Source organism: Lolium rigidum, chromosome 3 (assembly GCF_022539505.1).
Source record: "Lolium rigidum isolate FL_2022 chromosome 3, APGP_CSIRO_Lrig_0.1, whole genome shotgun sequence".
Lineage (NCBI taxonomy): Eukaryota > Viridiplantae > Streptophyta > Magnoliopsida > Poales > Poaceae > Lolium > Lolium rigidum.
In genome coordinates, this window is record NC_061510.1 from 239,743,622 (window position 1) to 239,760,248 (window position 16,627).

General features: G+C 47.2%; 1 protein-coding gene across 1 annotated transcript; it reads right to left on the reverse strand.

The window, feature by feature from the left end:
- Positions 1-3,401: 3,401 nt before the first annotated feature.
- Positions 3,402-9,192, reverse strand: LOC124703189 (ferritin-1, chloroplastic-like). Its single transcript, XM_047235414.1, has 8 exons — positions 8,903-9,192; positions 8,684-8,767; positions 8,541-8,601; positions 8,341-8,428; positions 4,183-4,244; positions 3,969-4,034; positions 3,792-3,855; positions 3,402-3,684 (listed from the first exon to the last, which is right to left on the reverse strand). The coding sequence occupies exons 1-8, from the start codon at positions 9,190-9,192 to the stop codon at positions 3,647-3,649; spliced, it is 753 nt and encodes a 250-aa protein (XP_047091370.1). The 3' UTR covers positions 3,402-3,646.
- Between the last annotated feature and the right edge of the window lie 7,435 nt (positions 9,193-16,627).

Here is a 16,627-nt window from a genome sequence, read left to right on the forward strand (position 1 = left end):
GTTGTTTGCTCTAGCAAAACTATTGAATCCCTACACCATATTGCTTGATATTGTGTAGATCCTGAAAAAGTCTTGTGTGATCTCGTTGTTCCATTGGGAATTAGACGGTTGCAACTTACCGCTTCGTGGTCGGCGGCTACGTGCGCAAGTGTGTGGAGTTGTGAATATCTTGCAGGGTTGAGAGCTGTTGCATTGGCGACAGGGACCAATCGAGAGATCTCGTTGCGTCATACAAGTTATCATCCACTTCATCATCGTGTTTCTCCGTTGCTATCAACCCGTGATCATCATCACCACCGTTGCTTACTGAGAAGATCGGGCCACCCCTTATCACAAGTCAAACAAAAAAAAATGTTCTGAAGTTGGATATTGAAAATGCCTTTGACAAAACTGAGGATTCACATATAATCAATATCATGCATGCGAAAGGCTTTGGAAGGGAATGGATACTGTGGGTTTCATTACTTGACGGCTCTGACACGTCAGTTGGTCTTATGAAAGGAGGTTCTAGGAAAGAAATATTGCTGCAAAGGGTGGTGAGTTAGGGGGTGCTCTCTCCAGTCTCCCCTTTGATAGTTCCCAAACAATTCAGAATAATCCTGCAACAAGACCTCTTTACTCCTCATTTGGACCTTCCAAGTTGTCATGATTTTCCAGTGGTACATTATGCGCAAAAAAATCTTCCTCAAAGCTTTATTGCAGAATTTTGCTGATTATAGAGGCCTAAAGGTCAATTTCTCAAATTAGTCATGCTTCCTTTAAATGTGGATAGGGATAGAGATAGACATTTTAGAAGAACTCTAGTTGTAAAAATAACTTTTCATGTCACTTATGTTGGGCTTTCCTTAGGAAGAACCAAACCTACATTGGAATGTTTTCTTTGCCTGGTTTAAAGGGTAGAAACAAGGCTATGTGACGTTGCAAAGTTCTTGACTTATGCAAGGAAAGCTAGAAATGGTTGAATCATTATTGTCATATATTATTCATGTCCTTATTACATGTTGCTATCACAATAAAGTAGCAGGTACCTTTGGAAAAGCCCACATATGGATAATAAAAGTCCAAGTTGGTAGCATTAAAAGTGGGACAAGGGGTCGTAGGACCCACTTGGCGGTGGAAGTGATTGGTGATGCTACTATTTTGCTTGTTGGCACAGAAACCTAGTTATTTATTCCTCCACTTGGGCTCTCTTGAAGTAAAGATGTGGAAGATGATGCAAAGTGGCCCCAAAAGTAGGGTGACATGTGGGCTCATGTGCGGTGTAATTATTACTTTTCAAAACTTGGTATAATTAAGAAAAGCACACTTTAAAATAAAGGATATAATGTATCCAAATGATAATCATCCAAAATTTAGATGATAATTTCTATGAATATTTTGGACAATTGTCTAATTTCTACAACTGTTATAGAATTTATATCCACCGACTCGATTACACTCTATTTCATAAAAAAATATAAAAAAATGAGTAAGAGACAATGTTGTTTCATAAACTCGTGCTCAAAGAAAATTATGTACACTACTCCATCTAGAAATATACATTAAGGAGAAATCCACACATGGATTGATAAACTTGCATTAAGTGAACCACTTTGGTAAGAAAATCCTGAACATGGACACCGAACACCAACGTGGTATCATGATGTGGTTGGGGGACCATTTTGTTCTTATAGTGGTAGAAGTGCGATAGGTGTTGGTGTGTATCTACAAAATGTCACTTCCACGGTGGGATTGGTCATGGTTACCGTCGAAATTAGCGGTGACATGGAGTTGATGGTGGTCGATTGACCACAAAACAGAATACCGAAGGTGGCCTCGATCCATGTTGGCGAGCAAGACATAGTACCAGCGGATGCAATCTGAGGCAGGGTATTGTTAGCCCTCATCAGCGATGACGTTGGTGTTGAGAGATCAATCAACTAATTGAGGGATTTTACTCGTGAGACAAAAAAAAAACGGAGGCATGTGGGAAGGGCATGTAAGATGCGATATGCTTAGAGAGGGTCTTAGAAAATAATTGGCTTTTTAAAAAGCATTGGTGCTTATTTAAACTAGACAAGAGCCTAACTATACACCTATCTTATATAAATAAGCATTGATTCTTAATAAAAATCTTGAGTTATTTTTGTAAGCACTCCACTAAGCACCTTGCATTGTGCATGGCCTAAGAAGAGGCTCACCATGCTGACGAACAAGCCTTGACTAATCTCAAGGGACTTCATGAAGAAGCATCAAATTTATATGATGGAATCGTTAGACTTGGGAGTTGTTTGAGTTGTTCACTTCTACACACTGCCACGGTCTCCAACCTTCGCAAAATTGTTTGAGACTCTCTAGTTTAGCCCATTGGCGCGGTGGAGTGGGTATAGTTTTATGTGGAGACGTATGTGGCAAATATCCAATGTGAGTTGGGTAGATATTTTGCAGACCCACAACTTTGGTTAGTGCCACCCCTAAATGGTTTAGTTATTCGAGTATTTTGACAAACCACTCACAAAATCGTATTCGACATTATGATGTAGATGTGTATTTGTCTAATTAATGATCTAGAGTGTTCTTTTGGTCCAAGTTTATGGGGCAACATTGTCTTTTACTCTATTTTCTTCCTGAGGTCCATAAAAATTCTTTTTGTAGAGAAAATCACGAAAAGAGCCCATAGCTAGTTGGGGGTGAAACGGCTTAGGACAATTTATGTGGATATGTTTCCGAATCTGATGGTATCGGAAACGTTAAGAGTTTTTACATGCATATGATTTGAATCTAATCCAGTTGACAGGATATGGTATTGCTAATATGTCGGTATATAGGATGATCTTTTTTTCTAGCCATAACTAGATCTTTTAAATATAGTTGTAAGATGTCCCATATGTGTGGATCTCATCTTTATCTATAAGATGACGCAAATGATTGTTGCACTTTGAATTTTTTTTTACTACATTGTAGTATTTATGTGTGCTGAATGTGTATGGGTATTAATGATTCTTATCACTAATGTATAACTTTTTGTATGAAACGAGGCAAAAAAAATCGTTTGTATAACTTCTATTTAGAACATGTTTATTAACCGGTTGAACTTTGTTTTCCGATATAGTGTCTTTGAATTTTTGTCCACATGTGTCTTCCAAGATGTAATTTTATATGTATGTAGTTGTGTCATATATCATTTGGACCTTTGATCACATACTTGTTATACTACTCATATATTCATGTGGTATGCTCCCGATTCAGACCAGTCTGATACTTTCGCGTACCATGTTGGAATTCAATATAATATGGTTATCAAATTGGCATGTGAGCCCGAAAAAAATGAAATCCGATACGATTTCAGTACCATTCGACCAAATCCGCCCGAACATAACCCATAATAGCAAGGGTGATTCAGCCACATTACACGAAAACGGTTGAAGAGCCCACCATATCTACCTCGTTTTATTGCGAATTTCAAATTAATGTCTCCACCAGCAGCATATGCATACAATGATACAAGTAACATCATTCACATGGTGTACCTCCAGTTCGCCATGTTCTTTTGCAGAAGAACGCATACAGAAATCCCTCAAGAACCACATCCAGTGGTTGGTTGATCCATTACTTGAGTACTTCACAGTTGTGACCCAAATGCATCAAGCACCTCCTGCCCTGTACTTCAGGCCCCAAGCAGCATCCGATCAAAGTGCCACACCCCTGCATTTGTGCATACACCCCAAATGCGTGTAAAGCATCCGATAGAAAACTCAGAGGACAAAGTGCCGCAACAATGTAATTTGCTCTTCGCAAGTACTACCACTAACCGTGCCCCTTGCCGATTCTCCTCAGCTGAGTCACGTACTCCGAGATCTTCTTCACGGCTTCAACCTTTGACAGAATTGCGCAGAATTTTTTCAGTCAGCAAAGCATAAAATGAAGCAAAGTGTTTCGAGAGGATGGTGCAGGTACCAACAGATCCCTCCAAATTGGCGTGTCTTTACCTGTTCTTGAAGGAACTGGCTCTCAACAAAGTCGGTCAGCTGAGGGTCGTTGCACCTTGTTGCTACCTGTAAAATGTTGGATCAACGTTTTACATATGCTGTGGCAAAGCATCGCATGTATGTACTGGTTTCGGTAAATCATTTTGGTGGAACCATGCATGCGAATCCCTTGAACAATAATTCCGCTTTAGATATGCATGAATGAGCAACTTACAGTGTGCAGGTTGTGCAGCTTCTCATTCACCAGTTTTTCAAGAGCTAGAGCCAGCTCCATTGCTGAAACCACAAGAGAGGCTCAAGTTAAGACACACGAGGATATGTGCACGCAGCCATCAATCGTTTCTACTCTGGGAGGAGTAGATCGCAAGCTACGTTCCACAAAATTAAAGCAACAGATCAGGGAAATACCAGAAATTTAACAGCTTGCTCTAGTACTCCTGCTTTGTTTCTGATTGTTTCGTTTCATTATAGTCTATTCACATATATTTTTGAAATATAAGACCTTTCCAAAATCTAAACACAGGACCAATGAGACATGATGAAAAGGTCAGACATCTAAAGTGTGAACAAAGCGCGCGCTGTGGTTTGCTCCTCTGGCCGAGCGAATCATATGCTGCCACGTGTTTGTGTATGTTCCCTGTTGTCACAAGAGGCTTTTATGTCAGGTTGCTGGTCCACGCGTGTGCGTTCAAAGAATAGAGGGGGTGGGTTTCTACCGTCGGGCTCCCTTTCTGATCGCCTCGGGTCCTTCTTCTCTCTTCGTCTCTTTCCCACCCTAGCCGCCACTTCTCTTTCTTCCTCTCCCGTCTCCATCCACCGGGGTTCGATGGGAGGTATGATCTAGGGCGTCACGGTTGCTGTTGATTGGCCAGACACTACGATGGCTCGGACACGGGGCATGCCGCCGTATGTGCGGCCTAGGCGGCAACGGGTCCTCGTCGCATCGCTCCTACTCCAAAACCCTACAGCGGTCGAGCGCAAGGAGACCACTATGGGACCGGTACCACTACCGGGAGTAACGACGCGGTCACGCAGCCGCCGCGCTGCCGCCGCCGCCCTCCCGGAGGACATCCTAGTATGGGAGGTCTTTATCCGCCTTCCGGCCAAGGATATCCTCCGCTGCCGCGCGGTCTGCCGCTCCTGGCACGGCCTCACCTCCGCCATCGATTTCGTCCTCGCCCACCACCGACTCCAGCCGTCGCTCCCTCTCCTCACGCTCTACGGCACAACCCATACTGATCCAATCTTCGAGCGCGGCCATCCCATCCTCGGGTTTCACGACTACAATGGCTTCAAGATCCACGCCTCCTGCGATGGCCTCCTCCTCCTCTCCCTCTCGGACGGCAGCTTCAGCATCTGTAACCCGACCACGCGTCAGTGCACTACACTCCCACGCCTCACCGCCGCAGGCCGCATCAAAATCGCGGCGTTGTATCTGCACGGCCCGTCCGGCGAATACCGTGTCCTGTACTGGACGAGGGTAGACCAGAACCAGCGAGCCTACTACATCCTTACAGTGCGGCAGGGGCGCTCGCCGAGGTGCATCGGTGTTCCTTCAGATGCCCCTGGTATCGATATAGTTATGCTGGGGTGGCAGACTGATTTGGCCCCACCTGTTGTGTTCCGCAATTGTCTTCACTGGAGTGAGGCTGGCATAGTTGTTTTCGACACGGTGGTTGAATCATTTAGGTTTATGCGCCGCCCGCCTGGTGCTACCAGAAACTGCACTAGTTTGTGCGACATGAGAGGTTCGATTGGCTTCAGTTGTTTGGATGATGCGGGGACAGTCGCCAAAATCTGGGTGCTGGAGGACTACGAGAAGGAAATCTGGTCATTCAAGTACCATGTGGATCTCCCACCGCAGAGCTTGTACAAAACTAGAGATCGAGAACATTTGGTATTGTCACACAAGGGAGATGTGCTAGTCTACGATTGCCGTCGAGGTTACATGTTCCACTGTGACAACACCGGCAAGTTGCTTGAGGAATTTCTATGTGATTCATGGAGTATGAGCCTTATTGGACATCGCTTAAAAGAAAACCTTGCCAAGCATGACTTCTCCCTGAGGCGAGGTTGTGCCTTGGTTGGACAACGGTTTTTCCAAAGGGTCTAAGGTACCTCGACATAGTTGTGATCTTGACAGATATTCATTTTCCCTATCTTTAATGAGTTTATTTTGATCTAGTGAGTAGATGGAGCTGCTTTTCTCCTCCCAGATAAGACATGTTCCAAACAATCTGGATTTTACCTTTAACTAGACACTTATAGGATGGTGGTTACATTACAAAGTAGCTATTATCTCAGTTTTGGTGCTAACATGTCAGTAGTGCATATCTGGTAACATTTCAATGCCCCTGGCTAGAAAATTAAAAAATGTATAACACCTTCACAAATGAAAATAATCAATTGATGTCTCTTCACTTATCAAGTAGTCAAGTTGCTCAAATCTGGTCCATCTAATTTACATCGTGCATTAGATTAAATGTGTAATAAATGGAGAATAGGATTAAAACGGGGTACACTTTACATGATACAAGAATCCACACATTAGAAATTTGAGTTATTGTTGGTTGATTTTCTATGTACTTCGTGATCTGCGTAGATATACTCAGTTATGTTCAACAGAAAACACAAGCTCAATGAACTGATGTTAATCTATTTCTGTCTGAGAACACATAGCCACATAGGTCACTGGGGCACTGGTAGAATTTATCTGTTTTTTTCTCAGAACAGGGCTGCTCCTTTATTGTCAAGAACATGGGCCAAACCACCAGTTGACTATCTTGAATGATTATATGAATAGTCATGTGCTGACTATCTCAATAGTCATGTACAATTTAGTGCAGATAAAATCCAGGATTTTTTACTTCGACATAAATTTTGGTGGATTAGTTAGGCTACTACTGTGCCTTTTGATGCCTCTTGAGTTTCAGCTATTTTATTGATGTTTAAAATGCATGTTGGGTTGGTATGATCATGCACCAAAGACAATACCCTGTGCATGTCTATTTAAACTGTCTATGACAAATCCTAAGCCTCCATATATAGATGCTAGTTTCATTTTAAGCTGCAGATCTCTTATTAATTTACTGATGCGGGCTCTCTCATTGCTGTTTTTAGGCGATGTCAAATAAACACCTATGTTGATAAGGAGTACTGGGCTTCAATGCGAAGATTAAGTTTTAGGCGCCGCAGGTGACAGAATTTAAACTACTTGTGCCAGAGTCAAGCATTTTTGTTCAATCACAACATAGACACAATTCAATGTCTCGCTATCCTTTGTGCTCCGTGAGTTCAATAGCTTTTGTTTTAATATACTATATTCATGGCTATCACGGTTTTCTTAGTTTTCTTAGTATGCCTATACTGGTTTTAAGTCCTCGGCAGATGTTTATATATACCAAAAACAAATACTCCTACTCCTTTTAAATGAACTTGCTTAAAAAAAACCCTGCAAAAATAGTATCACTTCTTTTAAAAGTTGCTAGCCTACCGAGGCAAGGAGAGCACCATACCTCTGCACCATCTGATTCACCCTCCTCCTTGTCTATCTACCACCTCTTTTTTACTATTACATGTTGAATTTGTAAACCCTCTGTTATTTCTGTTAGACTGGCTGGCACTGGCCCAGCCTAGGATTTGCCCCGCAAGGGAGAGACAAAGGGCCTGTTTGGTTCCTAGCCACACTTTACCAAGCCTAAGTTTGGCAAGTGTGGCAGCCACAAAAGTGTGGCTAGGATTTTGGAAGCCAATTAAAGTGTGTCCTTTGCTCGACTCTGGCACATTACCTATGCACCCTCTGATGTTTCTTCATTTCTGTGTTGGAAACAGCTTGCTATTGTACAAGAAACTCACCAACTGGGCCATAGCAACTGCATTTGCTTCCTGTTGTGGCCTGTGTCAGATTGTTTGGAAAACACTTCCTACAGCAATATTTCTTGCAATGATTGGCCGCGAATGAATGACAACAGATTATGTTCATTATTACTTATAATTCATCCATGGAGAGCATAAGCTCCGCCTTGTATCAGCACCTGCAGAACAATGTTGCTGGTGTGTTGTGGTGTCAGGAAACACACTTATCGGTGACTCCTGGAGCCTGTCATTGTGTTGTCCTAATCTATAGCCAACCTTTTTTAATTTGTGTTCAGTTTCTAATGAGTTAGCTTTGCATACACCTACTTTATCCTGCCTTGGAGTGAAGTATTGTTACCTCTCCTAGCTAATTAATCTGGCAAAAGTTGCCAGCCCCTTCCTAACAACTGAATATGCATAGACAAGCCGCCTGAATCACACAAAAATCACAAGCACACACACCTCTCGTGCAAACACAAACATCAGGAAGAATACCCACAACCATAAAGACACTCACCATACAGAGCATCGCCTTTCTCTGAGTGGTCGAACTCTGTTACTGGGGTCACAATGGACTGGAGCCTCACCCTCCCTCCACGTCTGTTCTGATGGACACACACACATACATCATCGATCAGTTATCAGCTAGAGCGCCTGGTAGTCAGGACAATGGCATATCTATCTGTCAACTAAAAGCATAAAGGAAATCGATGATACCTGGTACTCCATGAGCTTCTCAGCGTGCTCCCTTTCCTCCTCGCTCGATTGCTTGAAGAACCTGAAGACAAGAAACAAACGCGCGTCAGAACACTGTGCTGATAGCTTTGGTAAATTGAGGCCAGCTATAGCACTGCACTTACTTGGCAAAGCCCTTGAGGGCGACATTGTCGCGGTCGAAGTAGGCGTAGAGGGAGTGGTACGCGTACGAGGCATTGTACTCCACGCTGCGAATCAAGGCAACAACAACAGTGTTGTTTTCTTAGATAGTTAGATAGAAGTAACGGCTGTCTAACTAGAACCAAAATCGTCGTTCCCGTGAGCCAATTTTCATGTGGTTGGGGGAAGAATTCAGCACTCACTTGATCTGCTCGTTGAGGGCGGCCTCGGATTCGTCGACGAACTTTTGCCTGGCGAGCGACTGGCCGCCGGCCTGCGGCACGAGCGAGAGCTCCCCCTTGAGCTCCTCGAAGGGCTGGAACATCACCCCGCTGACGAGCACCTCCTCCTTCCTCCCCTTGGCTGCCGCCCTGCACGCCACCGTGGACCCTTTCGCGAACGGCAACCTCGCGGAAGCGGGCGGCGGGACTGACGCGGAGAGCTGGCTAGCCGCGGCGACGGCGGCCGGAGACGGCGCGATACCGAGAAGCATCTCGTAGAAGTAGCAGGAGATGGGCACGCGTGCTGGTTTGGGAGTGGGCAGTGCGGTTGAAGAAGGAGACGGTCGGATGGGGATAGGCATAGCACTATAGCAGGCAGGGCCACGTCAACCCGTGGGGTTTGTGAGTGGGTCACACGTGGACAGTCGTGCGAGCCATCCATCCTCACTTGCTTTGGTACAGCGTGCATCATCGGTCAACCATTTTTTACTTTGTGGAATTTTCGGATGGCAACGGGGCGGTCCTCACTAGTGGAAAACTGCTCTTTTGCACCGGTTCAAAAGGCCCATATGCACCGGATGGCCAACCGGTGCAAACCATCCGGTGCAAAGCACTCTTTGCACCGGTTCTCTTACGAACCGGTGCTAAAGGGGTCTCCACGTGGCCGGCTGTGGGGCGCTCGGCGGGGAGCTTTGCACCGGTTCGTAATACGAACCGGTGCAAAGGGTTGGGCCGCGACGGGGTTTTGGTGCCATTCCCGCCGCGGCGGACTCTGCCGCGGCGGAATTTTCACTAAAACGCTGCCGCGGCGGACTCGCCTCCATTCGAAACACGGTATAATATTAATGCAAACAATTCAAATATATATATAGGAAACCATTGTATTACATATATCGATCAAAGTGACACACGTTCATGCATATATATATATGTCTACATCAACTTTGATATTGGCGGTTGTCCACATAGTGTTCTCCATCTGGAGCTATGACTTGCTCAAGTAAGAACCCCGCCAGTTCTTCTTGAATTGCTCGTACACGCTCTGTTGCTAGAAGACCGTTCCGCAACCGTTGGATCTAATAATTTGAAGAAGCTACGGTGGTCAATATATATGTGTGTGTATGTGAATGAAACACAAGGTGATAAAATAAAGCCACGAATGTTGTTTAATTACTTACATCAAGTTGTTCCAAAATGTCCCTCACATGATGGGTATTACGGCGGATGAACTCGCAAACGTAGAACCCGTATAAATTATTCCCGTCCTCTTGCCTCAAGCACTTTACGAGAACAAAGTTCAATCAAAATAATATATATATAATCAAGGATGATAATAATTGTATTGAAACTAGAATCAAAGAGATGCGCGGCCTAGCCATTAGTACTTACCGGTACATGTTTTATTCGAAGTTCTTTATTCTTTAAACCCGGAGCTTTGTTGGTGAACCGTTTCCAAGCCTTGTGGAGGATATCAGCCATGTCCCCCCACGCCTCAAGGGGTTTACTCTTCGAGTCCATGACTTCTACTATCCCGGTGTCGGGTTCAATGACTAGCAGGATATAGTGAAACACTGCGGACACACATATATATATATATGCATAACTCATCAATTACACTTAACACATGGAGTAAGCGAAAAAGATTTAATGTGTGAAGAGAGTAACACTCACGCGAAGTTGTAAGGAAATAGTATTTCCCTTTTGTATGAGTTTTTCCTTAAGACATGTACCAAGTTATTCTCTCGTGTCCTTGGGAGAGTTGTCGACAGTATACCCATTCACGGTGTATGGGTCAACGAACCCAAGATCATAGATTTGCCCCTTGCGGCATTCGCGAATCTTCATTCGCATAATACAATGAGAGTATGGTTATATGCATGCAATAATGGACGAGCCGCGGTAGAGACTTAATTACATAAATAATACTTACAGGCGAGTATGCACTCAGCGAGAGATTTGTCGAGGGCGTCTTGGTTGAATAACTGAAATAATTCACAAAATTCGATGTTCATCACGTCGGTTCGCCCGTAGTGCTCATCTTTTATTGCCACCATGATCCAATTCCGGCCGTCCTTACATGCATCCAAGTACCAATTATGTAGTCTTCGCAGTTTGTGTTGATAGATTAGGCAACTCCGCGGCTACGACAAGAGGTTCCCCGTATGTGTAATGGTATGCTAATTGGACATCGTCAGTGGCCATGAATTCGATGCGGCTTAAGTACTCGGGAATACTCATACCGGCCGCATCTGCCTCATCTTTGTATAGTTTTACCATCGTTGGATCAAGGCACGCTAGGACATCGGGATACATTTGGAGCGGGGGCACGAGTTTTTCGGGCTCCAAGCTGGGGAACTGGTTTCCCATCTACCTTACTTTTTTCCCACCGCTCTTTTGCTAACACATTTGACTTGCGAATAGACCGGTCATAGTTCGATGAAAGACTTGGCTCGGGTTGATGAAGGTTCTTCAGCAGTTTCAACTTCTTTTCCGGAGATATAGCTGGCTCCGGCTCAAGCTGGGGCTTTTTAAGTTTCAACATTTGTTGCTTGTCTTTGTTCGGCTACGATCTTGGCATTTTCCTCAACTCGTATAGTCATAAGGTCTCTTGGGAGCAACCTTAGGCACTCTTGGGAGGGGCTCTTGTTTGCGTCTCGGTGATTTGTTACGACTCAGGCTGTGTCGTAGCGGTCCGCCTAATTTTCCTCTTATAGTTGGGCGGCGGAGAAGGCTCACGCGGCGGCGGAGATGGCTCACGCGCCGGCGGGGAAGGCTCACGCGGCGGCGGAGATGGCTCACGCGCCGGCGGGGAAGGCTCACGCCCTGGAGGCGGCTGCATCGGTGGAGAATGCGGCTCGGCGGAGACCTTGTTGGCGCCTTCCAACTCGGAATCACAATGAATTCCTTTCGCCATAGAGCTGTAGTGTTCTTGGCCTCTCCCAGCTCTAGCAAATCCCCTTCACCGGCGGGGTGGTCAAGCCTCGGCGGCCCATACCCATCCATAACTTGATCCACCCGGCAACAGCGTATCCAGGTGGAACCGGCTTGAAGTGATATCTTTGATCGAGTACCGGCGGTAAGACATAGCCGATCGCCGCCTTGAGCGTTAAGTAGCCCATCGTTTGGAAATGTAGCTCACAAGGTGTCGACTGCGTGATAAAGTCCACGGGGTAGAGATCGGAAGGCATCTGCGGATCCACGGGGAGGGAGGAGCCATCTGCGGATCCACATCTGCATCATCACCAGGCAGCTCCGTGGAAGCCACGCTGCTCTTCCGCTGAGATCCCTGGCCGGTAGCATCAAATGCAACTTCTTCTATCCGCGGATTAGGTTGAGGTTGGGTGACTGTGACTGAGCCTGACATTATCATCCTCACTTGCTCCTCTAGCTTAGCAACGCGTTCTTGAACCACATCCTTTTGCCTCTGACGGCTTCTATCGGGATATTTCTTCGTTTATGCAGGAAACCCAATACACCACGGCTTGCCACCTGGTATGGTTCGTGTTCGTCCCGGGTGTTCGGGATTCCCAAGGGCGCGTGTGAGCTGGTCCTTCTCTCTTTCGGGACGGAGCTTCCCTCTTCAACTTCCTTTGCAGCATTTCTAAAGGCTTCGATGGGAAGTGGGTTTTCCCGATGTCTTTGTGTATATATGCAGAACCCTTGTGCGTCCAACGTGCCCCCATGCGCGTAAAACCAATCCCTTGACCGCTGGTTCCATTTCCGTACCTCTGGCTGGATCCCGTTCTTAATTAGGTCATTCTCCCATTTCTCCCGCTTGGTTAATTAATATATATACACCTCGACGTGGTGAGCTTCTCCCTCGCAGTCGTCACCTTCTCCCTCACCGGAGCCGTCTCCACGGTGGTCTTGATCATCTTCCTCATCGGAGCCATCTCCTCGGGTTCGCTCGTCTCCCTCGCCGGATTGGTTTAGGTAAAGAGAGGTGATATCGTCATCATCACGGATAATCTCCTCGACGAGGTATTCTTGTTCTAGGTCTCTTTCCATAGTTTCTGCAAAGACTTAAAAGTTATTCTAATGCTATAAACACAACGAAGCTAGATTACGCAAAGACTTACAAGTTTCTCGCAAAGACTTACAAGTAATTAAGAATAATGCTCAATACATGATCAATAATAGTGCTGAAAGCAGATAGTGCAGTTACATGCATACATAGATCGATAATACATCAATCACTACTACAAACACTCAACCGCGCAGACCGGGTCCTAGAGGGCGCCGACCGGGTCCTGAGCCGCGCTGGGTGTGCCCCCAAAGCCACGGAACAACAACGGGAGCATAGCTAACATGAGATCCCTGCATAACGCTCCATCCGCCCGTGTCAGGCACGTGGAACCGGGCACGTGTCAGCCGAGGAACCTTTAGCACCGGTTCGTGTTACGAACCGGTGCAAATGATCTATCTTTTGCACCGGTTCGTAACACGAACCGGTGCTAAGGGTTCCTCGGCTGACACGTGCTCGGCCACGAACCTTTGCACCGGTTTGTGTTACGAACCGGTGCAAAAGATAGATCATTTGCACCGGTTCGTAACACGAACCGGTGCAAAAGGTCCCTCGGCCGGCTGCTCCCCTCGAACCGGTGCTAATGACCCCTTTTAGCACCGGTTCGTGCCAAATCCGGTGCAAATGACATCTGGGGCAAAAAACCAAAGCCCTTGTTTCTACTAGTGCCTCACGCATTGTGTCCTCAACATGTTCGGTACGTGGTGCATCTCCAGCACGGCTACGACAAACCGACGTCACCATGCGGTCCAAAAATGCGTTTGAAACTAAGTCTAGAGGCAAGATAGAGTGATCGAACAGTCCACGGCGCAAACGTGACGCATTTTGCGTCTCGACGGACGTTACGCGCGTGACCGCTCGCATTTCTCACAGGCCCTCTGGCAGCGATCTAGAGGCATGTTTCGGGCGCATTGCTTCCGCGCCCGTCGCTTCGGCGGTCATCGCTTTCGCGTCTGCGCCGCAGCCTTTTCTGCACGCGCATTTGGCGGGCGGCGGCTCGACTTGTTCGCCGCTATCAATGGCATCGTGTCCCGCGTGCTCTCTGCCTTTAAAATGCGACCGCGTCGCCCCTGCCATCGCCCACACCACCGACACTGCCGCTCCCACCAGCACCACCGCGCGCCGCCGTATAACCATGGGGAAGAAGAAGCACAACTCAGAGGCGCCCGACAGCGGCACCAAGAAGGACACACGGCCTAATAGGGTGCCGCTACCCGTCGATCTGGCGCGGCTCATGCACGTCAACTAGATGACGTGCTACCGCTGGCGGGACGTGCACCTACCTGGCGGCGGCTGGCGGTTCAGCCATCTCCGGCTGCCTGTCCCGCTCGTGCCTCTACGCGAGCCAGAGAGGAGCACCGAGATTCGGCGCAGGCGGCGGTACCTCTCGCCGGACGTCCACGCCGAGCCCGACTTCACCATCGACTCCAATAACTGGCACAGCTGGCACGATACTGAGGAGGATCCGAGGAGGGTGCCGGGCTTCCTCGGCGACCGAGACTTCCCGTTTGAGCGGCCACCGCTGCCTCGTCGTCGGACACGGCAGCCGCCGGCGCCTCCACAGGATGACGACGCGTTGGCCTACCACAACGAGAAGGTTAAGGACGAATCAGACGACTTTGTCTCCCGCGTCTTCCACGACAGGAAGGCGGCCATGGCGGAGGGACAGAAGTTCGACTTCCCACCGGCGATGACCGACGAGGAGATCGAGAGGCTCGGCCTCCTCGTGTCGGAGTTGGACCGACCGATGCAGCCGCTGCTGCCACAGTATGCCACCAACATCATGCCGCCAGGCCTCGCAGAGGAAGAGGCCCCTTCGTCGTGCTCGACGACGATGACGACGAGGAGGAGGAGCAGGTTAGGGTAGCAGGCGCAGGCATTACATGCACCTTTTAGTAATATGTAAATTATGTTTATGTTGAGACGATGCAAAACCAAAAAAAAATTATTTTGCGTCATGCCGCTGGGGCACCCCGGCATAAACGGACGCGCGATCGATTTCGACCATTTTAATCGACACAAACGGACGCGCGCGAACAATTTGGACGTCTGTTTTGCGCCGCCCAGCTGGAGATGCCCTTAGGCCATGTGCATCGCTTCTCCACATCTGGACGTCTAGGGCCTGTTTGGTTATCTGAGCCGGATTTCTAAATCACTACGTCACGGGGAAGAAACGTTATGTGCCTTTCATACGGGCCACGGGTCAGAAAAGGCTCATCGTTTGGTGGCCTGGGTTGCATCAGTTGGTACCCAAGTGCCAGTTTGTTTGGATTCCTGGAAAAAAAAGTGTGACATCCGTGATCAGCCAAAGCACATGCGTTTGGTTGCCATTTTGGACACACAACTTTTGCTTTTTCTCACCACATTCAAATATGGTAGCCTTACCATCACACAATGACACACAAAAAGCACACGCACGATCATAAGAACAATAAACATATATATACACATAAAACATAGTACTTAGTAGCTAATCCCTAGCATCGAAGTGGTAAAATGTCTACTTAAACCTAGGGTAGACTACCCAGGTTCAAAAGCAATGTTCAGCAGCATGTAGAGGTCGTCATTACAGGCAGGTATGCACAAAAGCAAGTGTTAAACATGTTCCCGAGGCCAACAGTACAACTACAACTTCACAAAAGAACATACGAGAACAAGCAGACAACCTTAATGGCGAGGATCTGTTGACTGCCAAAACCCACCGACGGGCAGCGGCCTTGTCAACACCGTAGAGCCGGGAAGAGCCTAGAGCTGCGGCTGGCTGAGACCCCTCCGAGCGACGGCCCGCAATGCTCTTCTGGTCACACGCGGCGATGCGAAGTGCAAGGGCGTGCCACCGACCTATACCTGGTCGAGGAAGGTGATGGGGATGCCTCGCTTAGTTTCTGCAGGGCATACATGTAAACATTAAATACGAGCCTCGATCGGCTCTCGAGTTATCTCGTGAATCGGCTCAAAGAGCCGATCCACCCATGATTCGTACGGGGTGCACGAATACTTGGTGGTCCTGCTTGATCAAGATGAAGCTAATGAGATCTACGACGATTTAGGGTTTTCACCGCATAATCGGATCATCCTACTCCAGGTTGGGCCTCGCGGCCACGCACGGTGCTCGTAAGCCGATCCTAAACAAGGCCTAAAAACCAACATGAAGTTGATCCTCGGAACATCCCGTTTAGGACCTGCGAACGCCACCCTACGTGCCACTGGATCCTCCCCCCCTTTGTAAGGCCTAACTATTGCAGATATTAAACTAATCCTTGTAGAACAAGGAGCAATCGTAACGGATCGGATCTACTAAATAATGATCAAGCGGGGTGCCGCCCCCACACCTGAGATAGGCGTGAGGGCGGCTAGATATGCAAGGGTTGCACTACGTAAGCATGCTTAAACGAAGAACAATGCTAACCCTAACACATCTAATGATAACTACGTTGCTCGCCATCAAAAGCGCTTCGGTACGAGCAACGCATGAACAACGTGGGGCTTGTGCTGCCTAGATCGCAAGATGCGATCTAGGCAGCATGTCGCTCTACGATAGAAACCCTCGAGACGAAGGAGTTGGCGATGCGCCGAGATTGATTTGTTTTGGGGTTGAACGTGAGTTGTTGTTTATTCCATAAACCCTAGGTACATATTTATAGTCCAGGGGACTTTCTAACGTGGGAATATCTCATCGTACA

Bases quoted from the DNA above. Each gene is read 5' to 3' on its own strand.
- LOC124703189 (XM_047235414.1), bottom strand. From the start codon at position 9,192: ATGCTTCTCGGTATCGCGCCGTCTCCGGCCGCCGTCGCCGCGGCTAGC. The intron at 4,035-4,182 runs GTAAGTTGCTCA...AACATTTTACAG, and splicing joins AGCTGCACAACCTGCACACT to GTAGCAACAAGGTGCAACGA. The intron at 3,856-3,968 runs GTAAAGACACGC...ATTCTGTCAAAG, and splicing joins GCCAGTTCCTTCAAGAACAG to GTTGAAGCCGTGAAGAAGAT.